The sequence below is a fragment of the Phycodurus eques genome, chromosome 2, assembly GCF_024500275.1.
Source record: "Phycodurus eques isolate BA_2022a chromosome 2, UOR_Pequ_1.1, whole genome shotgun sequence".
Classification (NCBI taxonomy): Eukaryota; Metazoa; Chordata; class Actinopteri; order Syngnathiformes; family Syngnathidae; genus Phycodurus; species Phycodurus eques.
The window spans coordinates 35047292-35067674 of record NC_084526.1 but is presented as its reverse complement, the minus strand read 5'-3'; the positions used below and the strand labels follow the sequence as shown (position 1 = coordinate 35067674).

The 20383-nt window shown below is 41.6% G+C and overlaps 1 protein-coding gene and 1 long non-coding RNA gene across 4 annotated transcripts in view; one reads left to right on the top strand and one right to left on the bottom strand.

The window, feature by feature from the left end:
* Positions 1 to 407: 407 nt before the first annotated feature.
* Positions 408 to 2977, bottom strand: LOC133416218 (uncharacterized). The gene is made up of 2 exons (XR_009770229.1): positions 2819 to 2977; positions 408 to 2202 (listed from the first exon to the last, which is right to left on the bottom strand). It is a non-coding gene; the product is annotated as an uncharacterized LOC133416218 (long non-coding RNA).
* A 952-nt stretch (positions 2978 to 3929) lies between these two features.
* Positions 3930 to 20383, top strand: part of dagla (diacylglycerol lipase, alpha) — a 45230-nt gene continuing 28776 nt past the window's right edge. For 2 of the 3 annotated variants that reach the window (XM_061670479.1, XM_061670477.1), the window contains exons 1-3: positions 3930 to 4489; positions 19723 to 19824; positions 19928 to 20139. In XM_061670479.1, coding sequence (XP_061526463.1) covers positions 19730 to 19824; positions 19928 to 20139 — 307 coding nt within the window. In that variant the 5' untranslated portion in view covers positions 3930 to 4489; positions 19723 to 19729. Of the gene's footprint in view, positions 4490 to 11714; positions 11918 to 19722; positions 19825 to 19927; positions 20140 to 20383 lie in introns of all 3 variants that reach the window. The other variant, XM_061670478.1, reaches the window with a different exon arrangement.

The following is a 20383-nucleotide window of genomic DNA, read 5'->3' as shown; positions in this document are numbered from 1 at the left end:
TGAATTAAGTAACACTGACGACAATGGGGCGGACAGTGGGCGACACATCTGCCTCACAGTTCTGGTGACCCGGGTTCAAATCCGGCCTCGCCTGTGTGGAGTTTGCGGGTTCTCCCCGTGCCTGCGTGGGGTTTCTCCGGGCACTCTGGTTTCCTCCCACATCCCCAAAACATGCATGGTAGGTTAACTGAAGACTCTAAATAGCCCGTAGATGTGAATGTGAGTGCAAATGGTTGTTTGTTGATATATGCACTGCGATTGGCCGGCGACCGGTTCAGGGTGTACCTCGCCTCTCGCCCGGAGATAGCTGGTATAGGCTCCAGCACGCCCGCGACCCACGTAAGGAGAAGCGCTACAGAAAATGCAACATTTGCATTAACTGTGGACTCAGAGAAAACAAATACCCGTTTGGAGTTGGTTCACTGCCTTTAATAAAGGTCGCATCACAACCACATTCTGTGTATACACTGGGGGGAGAGTACCCAATACTTTGTTATATATAAAAAATATATCATAACCATCATTATAATTATAGTCACCATAAATGCATACTTTCTATCTCCTCTAACATCATTTTCATTTTATTAAACATCACATTTGACCGTCACTAGTGTTATTATTACACCATTATTTATGTGAAATAACTTGCTACAGCACAACATAAGGTGCTAACTGAGGAATCCTATCTGAATTATTGCATTTATACGCTGCTGTTATTGAGTTATTAAAAGAATACTTTTTAATTTTTTTTTTTTGGTACACTAATTTGTACAATGTCGGGTGAAGTTACTTCTAGTTTTGGCATTGTGTTGTTTGGATGTGTTAGGGGTGTAGAATGCATCAATGTACACACATACAGCATTTATGATGACAAATATGTTGCAAACATATTCACTTGCAAAGTGGTGGTGTTGTTTGGTTTTTTTGTGTTTTTTTTACATGCGAGGGTGCAATGTGTGCAGACATAAAATAATGACTGCTTGACTAATCCACTTCCATTACATTAGCACTCTAAATGGGCCTATCTATACTTAGTTATTAATAAGGTATTGAAAACAAAGAGTTGTTCTTGATGGAATACAGAGGGAGCAAAGCACAGCGGAATAAAGCCCGATTCAACTGCAGCTACTGAACTTGATACCGAACCACTAATGACTGGTCTGCCAGTCTACAACAAAGTATTTACGGTAACAGTGAACATATTGATGCAGAACCTTTGCAGATGTTGTGTTATACATGAAAGGCTATTGATTTGTGACATCATTTGACAATAACACAAAAAAAATAAAAATAACAATAATAATAAATCTGTCTTATTCTACATCAAGAAATAACTCTGCAATACTAGGTTGCCGTTTTCGCGCAGTAACGCAAATATTCCCGCACAGGCCATTTGTAAACCGCAGCATGTTGAATCCTTTAGTATTTGGTCTAATGATCATTTAACATTACATTTTTCCATGTCTGCTCTTTGATTACAAAAAAAAAAGTCAAATAAATCCTAGAATCTGTGATAGTTAAATTATATTATTTTTCAGTCCAGGAGTAAAATTTTCTGGAGCTCTTTGTAAATTGAACATAGGTCATTTACAATGTAAATATTGTGGGTTTGTGTCAACATTTGAGCAAATAATATAAAGCAGATATGAAAGCTACCCTAGAGAGTTTTTTCTTATACGCTCTGTGTCGTTTCAACAGATTGTAAATTCAAATATCATGCATATACTGTTTGTAATAAAACTTATTTTGAGTTGTTTAAGTTTGCTTACCAAAAAAAAAAAACTCCCCATTTTCAATATCAACCGTAATTATTTGTGAACCAATCTTACATGGAGCAAATTTTTGAGATTGTGAGTTTAATTTCTCCTTGCGAGTAGCATCGCCCCCAGCAAAATGGCTCCAACTGCGATAACAGCCCCACCAATGAGGAAAGGTTTCAGGCGCTCCAGAGAGTCTGTGCAGCCGGCCGCGGCCCCGTCACCTACGTCGCCTTCTGCTGCCCCATCCTGGGCAGGAGGAATCTCTGGCTCTGGCGTTGTAGGGGCAGCTTCAGCTTTACGTGGGGCTGCTGGCTCCTTTTTCTCTGCTTTTGATAGCCCTTTGGGCAAGGGAGCCGACTTGGCCTTGGCTTCCATGGACTCTGGGACGGAGGTGCGGTCTCGTCGGGCGGAGGCTTTGTAAGGTCAGCTCTGTGCTGCTTCACTAAGGAAATAATAGCCAACAGACACAGGTAGATAATCCCCCTGAATATGGGCTCGGATTTCACATGGTGTCTGCTGAATGATGGGACCCAGCAATATGAAAAAAGCCTTTGAAAGCAGAATTAGCAGCTGTGCCAGGAGGGCCTTAAATATGACCTTGAAGAACCATGCCAGTGCACGACGAGGCTGAATACGTTGTTCGTATTTTGTTTAAGGCATATGTGACATAATCCACTATTGCCTTTTCAAATCCAGTTTGCTTGATATTAGCGAGTACTACTGCAGCTCTGCAGAGACTATTCCTCGTCTCTGGCGGAGTATTTATTTGTTCGAGTATGTTCCAATCCAATCTAGGTACAATGCAGTGCAGATTTCTGCATTTCTTATCTGTCAAAACTCCATGAGTCATGGGGCCTATACAGTAAACGGAGGACAAGATGGAGGTGAACAAATATGCACTACATGACTGCTGGGGTATCCGTAAAAGTTACAAAGAGCCAACGGAACAAACCAAATGAACAACGCTTGCATTCGTCAATGCAGAATGGACACATTTTTACAAAAATACACGTGAATAAATGCTGCTGTCTGATGAGTGACAAAATGCACATACGTACCTCCCCAGCAGCTTCCCAGCAAAATCACTAGAACGAAGAACGATGGAAGGTGCACAGCAGTCACCGGGTTTCACAATGCCCTTAACATAGGAAAATGAGATGACGCAGAGATGGAAGGCACTGACGGCAGGAGGGAGGAGAATGGAAGAGAGACCGGGATGTACCATCTGCCGCACAAGATAAGGGGGAGTCTTTTCTTTCATTTGATCCTCTTTTTTGGGTTGTGTCACAATTTCTGAATGCAGTCAGGGTTAATTCAATTATGCAAGGGCCAATATTTACCTGCAGACAAAATACATTCTTATACATAATGAGTGGATTCCATATTTCCTTAACACTGAATATACTGTTTCAAAAACACTGTATGACAATACTTGAAGTTGGTCATTCCGATTATAGACACCATAAAAACGATTCTTAGATTAGAAGCCCATTTAAACACTCTCACGTGAAAGACGAATATAGAAGAAATGCCTTTAATATGATAAGATTTTTTCTCATGAACAAAAAAGAAAAAAGAAAAAAAAGGTTTCATCCAATTAAAATGGTTGGAATTAATTCAATAAGCCAATTAAATGCAGACTATAAAATGACAAACACTGTGATTTGACCGCGGCTCCTCACAAGGAAAATCGGGTTTTCGATTCAGCGCAACATGCTTGTCTTGGACCACAAAAAACGATCATTGTAGTCACCAAGTGGTGGACATCAAGCTTACAAGACAAATGTTGCTTTGTTTTAAGAGCCCAATAAATTGCGTTTGTTTTGTTGTGTTTATTTGATGACTTTGACACCGGAAAGGATCCACGCCCAGTGTACGTCTCATCGAAGAAGAGTTATTCACGTCAAGAGAGTGTCCGGTTGCGTTTCTGTTTGACACAAGGTCCCCTATTTTCAATGAATGTTGTTGTGCATTACTGCAATAGAATATCCCCACTGATTTAGCTTCCGAACCAAGTAGATGTAATGTGTTTTTTGGTTAGAATTTTGCGTTCAATGACACAACAACACGGCCAATGGGCAAATAGCAAAGTTTGACCATTTATTGGGCGTGAATGCCAAGCGTTCTCTCGCCCGGGCTGTGTGGTCTTCGAAGCAGTAGCAGACTTCTTGCTCTTCGCAAGCCACCGTTGGCGCTCTGCAGCCTCTGCAATATCTCGCGAGTTCCTTCCGTCGAAGAACGGAGGCAAGTATGCGCGGTCCAACCGCGGAAGGGCCGTCGCAGTTCAGTGTCGATATGTACCCGCTCGTCGCGGAGTTGCCTCCGTTTAGCCCGGTGTCGTTGGTTCGGGGCTTGCCCGGGAGCACACGCCACTGATGGCAACGTGACACGGGCTCATCCTTCCGTGGAGTTGCATTTTCTTCTCGACCATTCCTAGCTGGGCTGGAGGAGCACAGAAAAGGAGCTGCCGCAGCCGAAGACGGCTCGCGTCGAGGCCGATGACTTGACGTTCCGGGACCGTTCAAGCGTCGGCTCGCATGACAGCTGCTCGCTTGTCATAAGACATTTCAGTGAGGCGTTTACGTACTTTCCCCCTCCAGCATCTTTGCCAATTTGAGCCGGCGTCGGGAAGAAGCGGTCCGACGAGGCTTGTCTCCATTCGGCGGGCGATATGGGCGAGCAAGCGGAACCGATGCAGTGGTTCGTGGAAAGGCGTCGTCCAAATTCAGGTGTGAAACACACACTTCGATATATTTTCTGTCTGCACACTCTGGGCTTTCACTTGGACACGCCCAATTTTGATTTTATTTTATTTTATTAATATACATTTTTTTTTTCGTGTTGTTTTTGGACACATTGGTAGGCCACATCACACCGAGCTATGAGGCCCGCAGGATGCTCTCATTAGAACTGCAACGCTGTCGCTTCAGCTCATACACACGTGTTGGTCGGATGCTGACACACACGCGCACGCACGAAGAGATCGCAGAACAGTGATTCGCTTTTTGGGCCGAATGCGTTTCCAAAACGCCTGAGGTCTTCTCCTCTATTACACGCATTGCAGACATTTCATAATTCAAACAGCCAAAAAGAGCCGGAGATGACACGCTGTGGAGAATGTGACAGCTGTCTCTCCAAAGTGTCACACTTTGGGACACTAGTGTTCATTGTGTGCCACAAAGAAGAGCAATTCGGGAAAGAATGAGGGGCAACTGTGAATGGTCATTGTTTCACATTAAGTGGTTTGTATCTGCAGGCAGGTTTATGCCCATTTAGTAATTATGTTTGTAATGAGCACAAATTCACAGTGAATTGACTTATTTCTGCTGGCTGTTTTTTGTTTTGCGTAGATTTGTCTAACAAGCTTCCGAATTCGATTGTCAACTACAGACAGGATGAAAAACACTTAAATGTTACATTCACATCCATAAATTTAAAAAACGTGCTTCATATTAGTCATTGGAGAATTCAGTAGCCAACAAAACAAAAACACCTCCAGGAGGATTGTTTCAACATCAGATGAGAAGAATGAGATTCTTTTTGGATGAAAATGTATATGGTTTGTCAAATAAACTGTTGTGCTATTATAATCGAGGGTTGACCTTTTCAAATACACGCTTTAAACACATGAAGCGGTATCAACTGTTTAGCATATTGATGTCCTGAAGCGAATCCCTGTCATTTAATTCAGACTCAACAGTGTGTGCGCAGTGGTATCGATACATAGGCTTCAATCATTGAGGAAACTGGCCATCCCCAGGGTGACTTTGCAAATTAGACGGTCTCTGTTTGGGGGGAAAACAGTGCATATTTGAGAAAGTCACAACCTATTTTTGATGCCCTGATGCAATTGTTTGCTCTTCTCCATCTTTTTGACTTATAAAAAGAGTAATCCATACACAGTGGTGCGAAAGTGTTTGTACCATTCCTGATTTCTTTTTTTTTTTTTTTTTTTGCATGTTTGTCACACTTAAATGTTTCCCATAATCAAACAAATTTAAATATAAGTGCAAGACAACACAAGTTGTAGACAATTTCGTTTGATCTCATGAGGTCTCTCTTTTGAGGATCTTTTGGTGTACTTCACTTTGTCAGGCTGGTCTTATTTAAGTGACATATTGATTGAGAATCAATCAGGCCTGGGTGTGGCTATAATTTGTTTTATTCAGGTTGTATAAACTACAGTTAAATAATATTTTATGTTATATTATTATTATTATTTTATATATATATATATATATATATATATATACGTGTGTGTATATACATACATATATACGTGTGTATGTATGTATATACGTATGTATATATACACGTACGTATGTGTACGTACATATACGTATGTATATATACACGTACGTATGTGTACGTACACATACGTATGTATATATATACACGTACGTATGTATGTGTATATATACACGTACGTATGTATGCATATATATATAGGTATATATAATATATATATATATAATGTGTGTATGTATGTATATACGTATATATGCATGTATGTATATATATAAATATATATACAAACTCCACACAGGCGGGGCCGGGGATTGAACCCGGGTCCTCAGAACTGTGAGCTCTAACCAGTCGGCCACCGTGCCGCGGCTCCCTTTCAATTAAATTGTATTGAACAAATGTCATTAAACATTTGTTAATGATGTTTCATTAACTGAATGCAAAAAAAATAATAATCTGGCTGCAGTCATCTTGTTGACACATTTTTAGTATTTTACCAAATACATAGTTTCACATTGTTTATAGTTGTCTGCTGCAGACTGGTTGGCAGTTAATTTTTGCACCCCAGCACTGGCAAGCATCCATATACACAAACGGGCACATGCAAACGGCTGAAAGACTAGAAAATGAAGAGGAAGGAGGTGAAAAGGATTGAGTGGGTGGCGGTAGGAGAAAAAGATGGAGAAAGAGGCAGAGGGAGAGTAGGAGTGAGTGGCACATGGTTTTCAGTCTAAAAAAAGATGAGCAGTGGTAAACCAAAACCAAAATCTGGCTTTGTTAGATAAGGAAGAGCAAGGCGAGAGGAGAAAATGTCGGTTTCCTCTGCACCGAAAATGGTGCAGATGCGCTCATTTGTTTCCATGCTCACAAATGTCCTCTAAAATATGAATACTGAATGAGTGTGTGGGTGGAAGGAGAAGGAGAGAGCATTAGGATGGGGAAGAGTGAAGAATGGGAGGGAGGACTGGAGAAAGAAGAGGGAGGGTTTCGTTTGGATGGACGGCATGCTGCTGTCTTGTGACGGGCTGTGTCAAGACAGACTGATTAGAAATGGCGGGAGAAAAGCTGTGGATGTGACAAAAGCTGGAGGGACTCTTAAAGCAGTGTAATTCTCACCCAAGCAGAGATGAAAGTGAACATAGAGGATATTGAAATTGGAACTGTTAACCATCATTCCAGCTGAGTGTGTTCTCACCACTCGAGCGACACATTCTATTTTATCTCACTGCATGGATGGAGATGTGACTGTGTGTTCAGGCCCCAGAAAGTCTTTTACATTAGTGAATGATAAAGACAAGGGTCAAGCCTCTTACAACTATATTTTATCGAAAAATGTTGATACGTTCTGATACAGAATGTAGTACAATGCAGGCAGCAGTTTGATTCGTTCTGATTTTAAATAAAATGACAATAGGCCAATCCTCTCCAGGACTCAGACTTAGTCGTGCTCACCATTATTGGCACCTGTTAAGTGTAAGTACTAAATATAGAATTTATCCTGAAGAAAATTAATCAAGTCAAACATTTTTCTATAGAGAGTTTGTTTGATACAAAACAGTAAACGATGAACTATTTTATGGACAGATGAAACAAAAATAGAGCTTTTTAGCAATGCACACAAACAGTATGTTTACTGACGGTGCAATGAAGCCTTTCAGGGAAAGAAAACCCTGCCAACAGTCAAGCATGGGTGGAAGATCCATAATGCTGTGGAGCTGCTTTGATGCATCGGGTACTGGAGGCCTTGACTGTATCACAGGTGTCATTAAATAAGAAAATTATCAACACATTTTAGAGTGAGGCGGCCGACTGGTTAGAGCGTCTGCTTCACAGTTCTGAGGACCGGGGTTCAATCCCCGGCCCCGTCTGTGTGGAGTTTGCATGTTCTCCCAGTGCCTGCGTGGGTTTTCTCTGGGCACTCCCGTTTCCTCCCACATCCCAAAAACATGCATGGTAGGTCAATTGACAACTCTAAATTGCCCGTAGGTGTGAATGCGAGTGCGAATGGTTGTTTGTTTGTATGTGCCCTGCGATTGGCTGGCAACCAGTTCAGGGTGTACCCCGCCTCCTGCCCGATGATAGCTGGGATAGGCTCCATCGCGCCCGCGACCCTCGTGAGGAGAAGCAGCTCAGAAAATGGATGGATGGATGGATTTTAGAGTGAAATGTCTTACCCAGTGTAAGAAAACCTGGTTTGAGGCAAAGATCATGGGTCCTCCAGCAAGACAAAGAACCAAAGCACAAATCCAAAAACACACATAAATGGTTGAAAAGGGAAACAAATGACTTAAAACGGCCAGCATTGAGTCCTGATCTCAAAACCTTTGGGAGAACTGAAATCTGCCATTGGGGGGAAAAGAACCCTGCAAATGTTCAAGAGCTTGAACAAAATGCAAAGGGAGAGCGGGATAAAATTCCACCTGCGAAGTGCAAAAAGCTCAAGAAACGTTTTGAGGCTTTCATCGCCACCAAATGGTGTGCAACCAAATATTAGGAGGGTTGCCACTATTGCAGCATGTTGTTTTCTTTTTTTTTCTTTGAAATTACGATATCTAAGTTGTTCATCCATCATTTTTCTGTACCGCTTATACTCATTTTTCTTGTTAAATTACCTTGGACCTCTAATTAAAATGTCTTGATGATTTAAGTTTGGTTCTGCAAAAACTGAAGGGCTGCCAATAATTTTAAGTATGACGGTACCCATCATGTAACCTTTAAATACTGTACGTGTGTCACACTCTCGTTGTTGGTAGCTAGAAAATTCTAAGATAATAATAAAACAATTAAACATTTCACTCGTGTCGTTCTCCTTTTTTAGTTCAGCTTATCACGAGACCTGCAAAAAATCAAAAAACACCAACAGCGGAGGCAATTTAGGAAAGTGAGATTTGCTGCTTCGTCACTTTGTTTTGTCCTTGTTGTTGCCTCATTTACATATGGGCTCAAAATTCTTGTTCAACCACATTTTCTCTGGAATTTTAGGCTGAATGCCGTGTTGATGTTCAAGTTCTGATCAGCCATTGTATTTCTCGTTCTCAACATGCATCATTACATTTTCTATCCAATTATCATTATTGTATATTTTTTTAAAATACAAATGAGTATATTTCAGCACTTTTTGTTAAAGAGAACTTCAGTGTTCTGACTCAAGTCAAACATGAAGAAAAAAAAAACAGTTTTATTTTAGTGTCCTGTTTGGCCACAATTTAAATTGGAATATAGTTTTTTATGCAGAAAAGAAAAGCCTGCAGTCTTCCTACATTATTTGTATTAGTGGAACAGTAGTGGCATCATTTATCAGGTCTTGGTCAGGTACTTGGTATTTATATTTCCTCAGTTACTGATAACGTTTTTCACCCGTTTGTTTTCTAACCAGTTTCTACAGTCTGTTGAGAGTGTATGTCTGTGCAAGACAAACAAAATGTTTTCTTTGGGCTCGGTTACAGTGGCAAATGAGAGAGGAGAAATGATAGTGAGAAGAACACCTTTTGTGCCGCCGCTTGGCTTGGGGAGGAACACCAGTTGAAAGTCAACTCAGATCAACCTACTGTTTGGCAACTGGGCTGTACTGTTATTTTGACATCATATGAGTAATATCAGTGGCTGCTAAGTTTGATGTTGAGATAATTGTGGTGTTTTAAAATTGTGTACTTAACTGTCTCAACTGTAACGTTTAGTAGATGGCCACAATTTAAACTTGCTTTTACAGGCAAGTAACGTGTACCCTTGCTTTTGCCTTTTGTTTCATTGTACATGACAAAGCTATAATGACAAACTGGGAGCGTTGTTGTTGCATCATTGTTGTATGGCTGCGTGCCAGGCCCTGACCCCTGTACCATGTGACACAACGTGTTGCACAAAGGCGCTGCTCACGTGCACGGACGTCTACGTCTTTTCACAAAATGTATGTATGCTCTTTTTTCATTCAGAAGGACTCAGATGATAGTGAACCTGTTGCACTGAAAGTCAGCGAATGTTAGGTTTAAGATGATTTTTAAAATTGTTTTTTTATTTTTCAATTTTTTTTAATTTCAGGGTACAAGTTTAGCATGGTGTAAATTGTGCAAAACCAGCTTCAGTTCAGGTACAGTAACAGAATACAATTGCTCAAGAGGGCAGTTTAAACTTACTGTAGGTTCCCTTACCACAAACGACTAATTTAATGTACAACTTACAGTAGTACCCTTTTTGTGGTAGTGTGGTGTTCATTGTCCTGCTAAAAGGCACAATGGCAAGATTTCTGAACTCCACTGGCTCTTCAGTGCCAGATCTCTGTCCATTGCTTTGGTCTGGAACAGGCACAGAAAGGGCCTATCTCACTGGCGGAGAATTCATTGGACTGGTGAGACTGATCAGTCGCAGTGACTCCGGGACCCAGGAGACCAAAATATTGCTTGCCCTCTCACCAGGAAGATGTCTGGGAGACGTCTCCAGCCAATGACAACCAATTCAAATTCGTGTGTGTGTTAATATTTATATATGTACTCCAAAAGTATTGGAACGGCAAGGTCAATTCCTTTGTTTTTGTTGCATACTGAAGACATTTGGGTTTCAGATCAAAAGATGAGATATGAGACAAAAGTTCAGAATTCCAGCTTTCATTTCATGGTATTTAAATCCAGATGTGTTAAACAACTCAGGACAGAGCACCTTTTGTATGAAGTCACACACTTTTCAAGAGCAAAAGTATTGGAACAGACATCATTAAATTAACTTAAAGTGAAGAACATTTAATATTTGGTGGCATAACCCTTACTTGCAATAACTGCATCAAGCCTGCAACCCATTGACTTCACCACAAAGTTGCATTCTTCCTTTGAAAATGCCTTTACTGCAGCCTCTTTCAGTTTTTGTTTCCGGTGATTGACTTGGCCAGTCTAAGACCTTCCACTTTTCCCCCCTGATGAAGTCCTTTGTTATGTTGGCAGTGTGTTTTGGGTCATGGTCTTGTTGCATGATGAAGCTTCTCCTGATTAGTTTGGATTAATTTTTCTTTAAATTGCCAGAGAAGGGGGTGTTGCAGCATCCACATCCCACTTTATATACTGTGAGCTTTTCTAGATGCAAATAATGTATTACTGAAATGGTAAAAACATTTCTTCATAACACTGTGGTGAATAAAGACAAGTTTTCCTCCACTTTTTGCTCATGTCAAGGTCTGATTTTTAAGCAACATATCACATTAATGATTCTCAAGTCACTGCTTTAAAATGTTAAGTTTATTACAGATTGCAAAATGTTTTGGTTCTGAATGTGGAGATGGGATTCGGCTGCTGTTCATTGCAGGGCCATATCTATTCTAGCGATAGCCCGATTATCGGACGGGCTGATTATCGGGCCAATATTTGGCGCATATTGGCATTGGCCTTTTATTAACCCAACAGTCGATAATTTAATACTGGGTTATTTTGGCTTTGATCTAGCCGCAACGAGCCTGTCTGTCTGTGAATTCTCTCTCCAGCAATGTTCTGCCAACAGTACCACCTGATTGGTTACCCTTGCACAGCCACCGCATGGGTAACAGCCAATCAGCCTGCAGTAAAAGCCCATGCAATGCATGCACAGTGCTCTCAGTCTCACACACGGGACAGAGAAGAGCAAGAATGTGTGTGCGCGACTGTGTGTGCTTGCGTGTGTGCACGACAGCAAAGCATTCATGTCTATAACTGTAGGGAAATAATGGGTATGTAACTATTTCTGCTGCTACAGGTGGAGCAGGCAGCTGCATATGAACACACAATAATCACAGAAACAACCACAATAGGCAAGGAAGAGAACACTCTTTCTTCCGCAGCTGCGTTGAGACGTTCAGCTCACACTGGTGACCTGCTAGCCAATAGCTGTGTTGAGGATGAGCCACATCTGTACCTCAAGGAGCCAGTGATCTACAGGTGGAAAGGGGACCCACTGCGGTAGGGGATTTGAATGCTGTTTTATTTATTTATTTACTTAAAAACTTTAGGGAACTATTTATGTAAATTTGCCGTTAGTGTTACAAGAGCTGCTCCTGCCCCTGGGAACTCCCTGCACTTGTTTTGTTTTTGAACTTTAAACAAAAATATTTATTATGATTATTTAAAACTAACATTCCAATTATATTGAACTTTTGTAAAAGTTTATTTACTATGAAAAACCTTAGGGAGTTATTTATTTGTTAAAGTTTTCATTTATAATTGGTTAAACATGCTGCCGAGCCTGGTAGCTCCCTGCACTTTTTGTTAGAATTTTAAAACAACGATGCCTATTTTCGAAGATAAAAATAAATAAAATAACGTGTTGCAAATTTGAAAGGCTTTTTAATAAATGTGCTTAAACGCATTTAAATGAAGTGTTGGATTATTTAAAAATTTGATGCCAATATTTTCCTTTTTACCACAACAAATATCGGCTTCAGTTATCAGCCTCCTTGACTACAAATAATCGGTATAGGCCCTGAAAAACACCATATTTGTCTATCACTAATCTACTCTTGTGGTATACAGGGCCACAGGCCACCCCAAAATCTTGAATTCTGAACTATTTGCCTTATCACCTTTAACAGAGAAAGCTGTGAGATAGCAGCAGTTTCTAAAACAAATAGCTGCAATATATAAACAATATATAATTGCTTGATTAATCATTTGTAGCGTATTTAATAAATTAAAGTTGAATAATTTAAACTTTAATTTATTAAAGTTGAAATTTATGCCAGGGGTGACCAAACTTTTTTCTCTGAAAAATGGAAGACTGTGCATTTAGATGCTTTCAGATCTGTTGAAAGGAAATGGTGTTTTGCTGTTTCACACGTCCCTGCTGAGTGCTAAGTGGGTGGTGTTGCAAATCAATGCATTTCTTTCTTTCTTTTTAAGTACTTGAGCAGCACTTTGTGTACAAAGTGCAATCCACAGTCTATATCATGTACATTAGAAGAAGATTTGCATGTGCCAAGCAGACCAGGAGAAGCTCATCCATGCTTTTATTTCTAGTAGGCTTGACTATTATAAGGGTCTTCTGATTGGACTCCCTCAAAAGAGCATTAAACAGCTGCAACTCATTCAGAATGCTGCAGCTCAAGCTCTGAGCAGAACAAAGAGATCAGAACATATTACTCCAATTCTAAAGTCTCTTCACTGGCTCCTAGTCAGCTTTAGAATAGACTTGAAAGTTCTGCTACAGGTCTATAACTCATGGTTTAGGTCCTGAATTCATTCAAGACATGCTAATAGGATATCAGCCCACGCGGGCTCTGAGATCTGCCGATTTAGATCAGATAACGCACAGAGTCCAAAGCAAATGTGATGACGCAGCTTTTAGCTGGCAAATGGAGTAAGTTGCCAAAAGAATTGAAGTCCGCCCCAAGTGTCAATGTCAAGTCCAGGTTAAAAACTTATTTTTTCTCATGCTTTTTAGAACATTTTCACTTATAAATTATCTTTCCTGCACTGTGTGTTGTTTTTAATTTTGTCTTTGTTTTTAAATGTTTTTAAGCTGAATTTTATTGTTCTCTTTTTTTTAAAATGCTTTTGATCATGTAAAGCACATTGAGTTACCTTGTGTATGAAATACACTATATAAAGAAATTTGCTTTGCTTTGCTTATTACACTCTGTTTGAAATCACTGTTTTGGGGGGCAGTTCTGTTTCATGCATGTGTAATTAACAACTTTCGTGACCATGACAACCGGGGCGGAGCTAGAGCATGCAACGAAATAGGTGGGGGTGCCGTGTTGATGACTACGCGACAGAGGCTATTTTTCATGACTTTTTCTGACAAACTGGCGAGCTGGCCCTCGATGCCATAAGCATTTTTTCGTTCCATGATGAGTTGGTCGATATGTTTAAAAATATCGGGAGAGTATTATTTTATTAAAACGTTTTGGTCATGTTATTAGATAACTATTGAATCTGATCTGTTTCAGATGTCTGTGGAGCAATTGTGTGCTGTTACAGAATATTGTATTTCTGTATCGTATTGATGGCTTCTGTAAATGCGATGTGATAGAGGCTTAATAGAGAACTGGATTAGTCAGAAGATAACTCATGGCCCATCTACTACATGCACGGCCGCCACTGAATTTAACCCCACCCCCGAAATGAGCACACCCAAAAAGTAAGTGCCTAAAAACAGATTTTATTGCATTTTCAGTCATGGGGTTACTAGAAGCACTTTCAACTAACTTTGTTTGTGTAGAAATAGAAAGTCAATTCGGCATAATATGTCCCCTTTGACCCACTTGTCATCTAACCATAATGCATAAAGCCTTTTGGTTGATTTGTTGTGGATTTTGCTAACCGTAGCTTGGTTTAGATGTATATAGTTTACAGTATATGAGAAGCCTTCTGTCAATCAACCCCCACTGTATATGACGAAGAATGCGAGAGCACACAGGAAGTACACGACACACTTTTTCCCAGTTGAAACATTTAAAAGCTCTGAAATGATTGCATCGACTTCTTAAACACACGACCAAATGTCTTTACCTTGTTTCATAAGAGGATTAATACATTGCAGTGGAATCAATTATTTTCATAGCAGAAAGCACATTCTCTAACAGCTGAATGTGCCATACAAATTGCACTGGACAAAGGTGCAAGTATATCAGCACCGTACCTGACGATGAATTTAGAGTTGGCCCCTTTGATCGGATTGAACTTTTTTTTTTTACACTCCAGTGTGTCTGTGGTTTTAATCATTTAACTAGAGGCACAAATGTTATTTTTTTTCTCTGGTGCCACCAAATTACTTTGATGTGAACTTGGGTTGTTTACAAATCAGTGATGACTCAAATTGGCATTGAAATCCGCCGTAAAAAATGAATGCCGAATCAGAATTTTCGGATTCGTATCACAACAACTTAAAGAATAACTACTAACACCACATTTATTCCCAAAAAATGAACATATTTCATGATTTTTAGCCTTTGTATATGGCTGACGCCATTTTGACTTACTGAGCATGTGCATATGTGGGCTCCATGGCTGCAGTGGGGACGACAATATAGTCAGCAGCCCTCCACCGAGACTCCGATCTCCATGGAATTAGGCGTCCGATAGCCAAACTGCAAGGATATTCATGGCAGCAGCAACCAAAGCCAGAAAGGAACCAATAGGGCTTTTCCACCAACCAACCCAGGAACGTTTGAGTTTCTGGTAGCAAAAGGTTCCTGTAGACCATGTGGTTTGCGTTTCCACCACACCTATTAGTTCAGGGTAGCTATACTAAATGAGGCTATTGACATACTGTAGTGGTCATTACTGACATCTACTGGATCTAAAAAAAAAACATTGCAGGTAACTCAAACCTTCAAGATAATGTCTTATTTTATTTCTTCATCTATGTTTCAAATATCTTTGATACCGTACACCCTCCATCCATCCATCAATTTTCTGAGCCGCTTCTCCTCACTAGGGTCGCGGGCGTGCTGGATCCTATTCCAGCTAACATCGGGCAGGAGGCGGGGTACACCCTGAACTGGTTGCCAGCCAATCGCAGGGCACATACAAACAAACAATCATTCACACTCACATTCACACCTACGGGCAATTTAGAGTCGTCAATTAACCTAGTATGCATGTTTTTGGGATGTGGGAGGAAACCGGAGTGCCCGGAGAAAACCCACGCAGGCACGGGGAGAACATGCAAACTCCACACCGGCGGGGACGGGGATTGAACCCCGGTCCTCAGAACTGTGAGGCAGACGCTCTAACCAGTCATCCACCGTGCCGATACCGTACACCTTTATACTTTATTTATCCAGGTAATGCAATTGAGAACTGATTCTCATTTGCAATGCCAACCTGGCTGCAGACAACCTTTGAGGCAGGGAGTTTTATCAGTTTATATTGATTTTTCCTTTTCTCCTCCAATGTTCACTCAGGCGGTTGCTTTTTTAAATTTGCAAGTTCTCCAGCATTAGAGAACATCCGCTCACATGACTTTTATGGAACTTTTATTCACTCTGTCCTATTATGTAATGTAATATGTAACTTCACACTGCTGTATTTAAAAACTCTATAAGCGCTGACCATGAAGTCATGTATTTTTATTTATTTATTGAACCTTATATCATATACCTTTGAATGCAGCCCTATGTGGGGCACAAGCCAGTGCAAACTGTAGGCTGGTCCCAAGACCGGATAAATGCAGAGGGTTGTGTCAGGAAGGGCATCGGGCTTAAAACTTTGCCAAACAAATATGAGCGTTCATCCAAAGAATTCCATACCAGACCGGCCATGGCCCGGATTAACAACGTCCGCCACCGGTGCCGTCAACCCGCAGGGCACCGTTGGAAATTCAGCTACTAGTCAAAGAAGAAGAGGTGGAAAGCAGGTTCTTCGGCAGAAAGAGAAGAGGAACGCACAGAGCCTAGAACTGAATGTGGGGACTTTGAATGTTGGGACTATGACAGGAATATCTCGGGAGTTGGTTGACATGATGATTAGGAGAAAGGTTGATATAGTGTGTGTCCAGGAGACCAGGTGGAAAGGCAGTAAGGCTAGAAGTTTAGGGGCAGGCTTTAAGTTATTTTACCATGGTGTAGATGGGAAGAGAAATGGAGTCGGGGTTATTTTAAAAGAAGAGTTGGCTAAGAATGTCTTGGAGGTGAAAAGAGTTGATGAATGAGGAAAATGAGAGAGAAGGGAGAGTAGAAGAGGCAAGTGTGGTGGACCAGGAAGTGGCAATGATTAGTAAGGGGGAAGTTAGAAAGGCATTAAAGAGGATGAAAAATAGAAAGGCAGTTGGTCCTGATGATATTCCTGTGGAGGTATGGAAGCATCTAGGAGTGGTGGCTGTGAAGTTTTTGACCAGCCTGTTCAATGGAATTCTAGTGCGTGAGAAGATGCCTGAGGAATGGAGGAAAAGTGTGCTGGTGCCCATTTTTAAGAACAAAGGTGATGTGCAGAGCTGTGGGAACTATAGAGGAATAAAGTTGATGCGCCAGACAATGAAGTTATGGGAAAACGTAGTGGAGGCTAGACTCAGGACAGAAGTGAGTATTTGCGAGCAACAGTATGGTTTCATGCCTAGAAAGAGTACCACAGATGCATTATTTGCCTTGAGGATGTTGATGGAAAAGTACAGAGAAGGTCAGAAGGAGGTACATTGTCTTTGTAGATCTAGAGAAAGCCTATGACAGAGTACCCAAAGAGGAACTGTGGTACTGCATGCGGAAGTCTAGAGTGGCAGAGAAGTATGTTAGAATAATACAGGACATGTACGAGGGCAGCAGAACAGCGGTGAGGTGTGCTGTAGGTGTGACAGACGAATTTAAGGTGGACGTGGGACTCCATCAGGGATCAGCCCTGAGCCCCTTCCTTTTTGCAGTGTGTGATGGATAGGCTGACAGATGAGGTTAGACTGGAATCCCCGTGGACCATGATGTTTGCAGATGACATTGTGATCTGAAAGCAGAGAGCAGCTGGAGGAGCAGTTAGAAAGATGGAGGCATGCACTGGAAAGAAGAGGAATGAAGATTAGCCGAAGTAAAACAGAATATATGTGCAGGAATGAGAGGGGTGGTGGGGGGAGAGTGAGGCTACAGGGAGAAGAGATAGCAAGGGTGGAGGCCTTTAAATACTTTGGGTCAACCGTCCAGAGCAATGGTGAGTGTGGTCAGGAAGTGAAGCAAGTTGGAACGGGTGGCGGAAGGTGTCAGGTGTGTTATGTGACAGAAGAGTCTCTGCTCGGATGAAGGGGAAAGTTTATAAATCAGTGGTGAGGCCAGCCATGATGTACGGATTAGAGACAGTGGCACTGAAGAGACAAAACGAAGCAGAGCTGGAGGTGGCGGAAATGAAGATGTTGAGGTTCGCTCTCGGAGTGACCAGGTTGGATAAAATTAGAAATGAGCTCATCAGAGGGACAGCCAAGGTTCGATGTTTTAGAGACAAAGTTATAGAGAGCAGACTTCGATGACATGTCCAGAGGAGAAATAGTGAGTATATTGGTAGAAGGATGAGCCAGGCAAGAGAGCTAGAGGAAGACCAAAGAGAAGGTTGATGGATATCGTGAGGGAAGACATGATGCCAGTTGGTGTTCGAGAGGACGATGCAGGAGATAGGCTTACATGGAAAAGGATGACGCACTGCGGCGACCACTAAAGGGACAAGCCGAAAGGAAAAGAAGAAGATATATACCTTTGGATGGTGACGTGTTAAATACTTATTTCAGCCGCTGTATTTCCAAAGAAGCTATTGACATGAACATTTCACCAGATGTTGGGAGAAACCCAAGTAATCCATACACACAAAGAAAATAGAACAAATAAGATCAGAAATTAAGTTGGTAGGTTAATTGAAGACGCTAAATTGCCCGTAGGTGTGAGTATGAATGGTTGTTTATGTGCCCTGCGATTGGGTGGCGACCAGTTCAGGTTGTACCCCGCCTCTCGCCCAAAGAAAGCTGGGATAGGCTACAGCACGCCCGTGACCCTAGTGAGGATCAGCGGGATGGTAAATGGATGGGTGGATTGATGAAATTTGTTTAGGCACAAGGAACACTGAATAACTGTGCTATTTAAGGTTGGAACAAGGTAGGGACTGGCACGCTCTTAATGACTGAAAAATCATTGCAACAGAGAGAGCAAAACATTTAATGTCTTTTGCTAAATATTTCTTATCTTTATTTGTACATCTTATATTTTTTGTTTTTTTAAAAAAAGAGGCTGCCTTGCATGTTTTGCATGATGCGGTATTGGACAGGGAGCCAGTGGAATTGCTTCAGGGCTGAGTCATATGGTAAGTCGAGGATGTCCTTGTGATAATATGGGGAGCATAGTTCTGAAGAAGCTGTAGTTTTGGAGTTACTTGTGGGGGAGACCAAACAGAAGAGAGATGCAAAAATCCAAGGCTATGAACAAGGACAGCAACAGTGTCGGAGGCCACGATTGGACGGCAGCGATTGAGGTTTGCAAACTGGGTGATGATGTTTATGTGTGCTTGTAAGGGAGAGTGCTGTTGAGGATGACACCCAGACTCATCACCTGAAGGGAAATTCTGGCTGCATGGACTTGGTATCTATGAATAGAGTTGTAGAAAGTTGGATGAGAGTTCAGAGAAGCAGTCTGTGTGTGTGTGTGTGTGTGTGTGTGTGTGTGTGTGAGAGAGAGAGAGAGAGAGAGAGAGAGAGAGAGAGAAAGAGTGGTAATGGGTTTGCAACGGGTGTCATCTGCTGATCTGTGGCATGAAGTACAGTAAATCGCTGCCCAGTTCAAGGTAGTTTTTTTTTTTATAAATCTTTGACCTCCTATTTTGTCCAGCATTATTTGTCCCCCGCACCAACCCCCTTTCTTCATCATCAGCTGGTTGAGGCTTGGCCTTTTTCTGTTCCTGTAAATTGTGATGAGGCATGTGCTACACTGGAGACTACTGTGAAGTGTCAAATATTCCACTATCTAGGGATATCCACAAAATGTTCCAGACAAAGAAGTTGAACATGTTCTGTTAAACGTAACCAATATAAGTAATAAATGATTTTATTGTCTCTACCTTTAGATAACAGGATCTTGATAAAGCTGCGGTACATCATACTGTATATGTTTTGCACCTACTTTGTGAGTAGGAATGCTGACTTTTAGAAACATTCCAATGCACTTTTCAGACTTTCAATTTTTCTGGGCTGCAGCAATAGTAGCCTGCCAAAAACATCTGGAAATATCAATCCTTAATATCTTTGACACAATCATGCAAGCCTGCACATAATCACTGTTATCCTTGACTTTATTTTCGTTTTCCCACAGGGCAGTGATGCCTGGCATGGTGATGTTTCGGCGGCGCTGGTCAGTCGGCAGTGATGACCTGGTGCTGCCTGCCCTCTTTCTGTTTCTGTTACACTGCATCTGGTGAGCCTTCTTTCGGTCACAGAGCTATTCATTTTTCATCCGAGTTATTTTTGTGTTTCTCCTTACTACATGTTTCATGATTTCACTGTGGTGCCATGTTCAGGTTGGTAGTTCTGTCCGTGGTTCTGTTCGGCCTTCCCTATGGCTCTGACCAGTCCTGTTCTATAACACTGGTTGACCATGGTCGAGGGTACCTGGGCATCTTGGTTAGCTGCCTTATCTGCGAGAGTGCCATCATGTGGTTAAGTATGAGAGGCAGCATCCTGTACACACAGCCGAGGGAAGCTGTGCAGTACGTCATCTATATCCGACTAGGTAAGCTTCCTCCCTTTCAAGCAAGGATTATTATTATTTTACATTCTACTGTGTGGTTCTGTGGTATCGTTTTAAATTTAAGGAAAATAAACTTCCCATGGGCTCACCACCTGTGGCAGGGGCCATTGGGGTCGGGTGCAGTTGGAGCTGGGCGGTGGCCGAAGGCGGGAACCTTGGCGATCCGATCCCCGGCTACAGAAGCAGGCTTTAGGGACGTGGAATGTCACCTCTCTGGCAGGGAAGG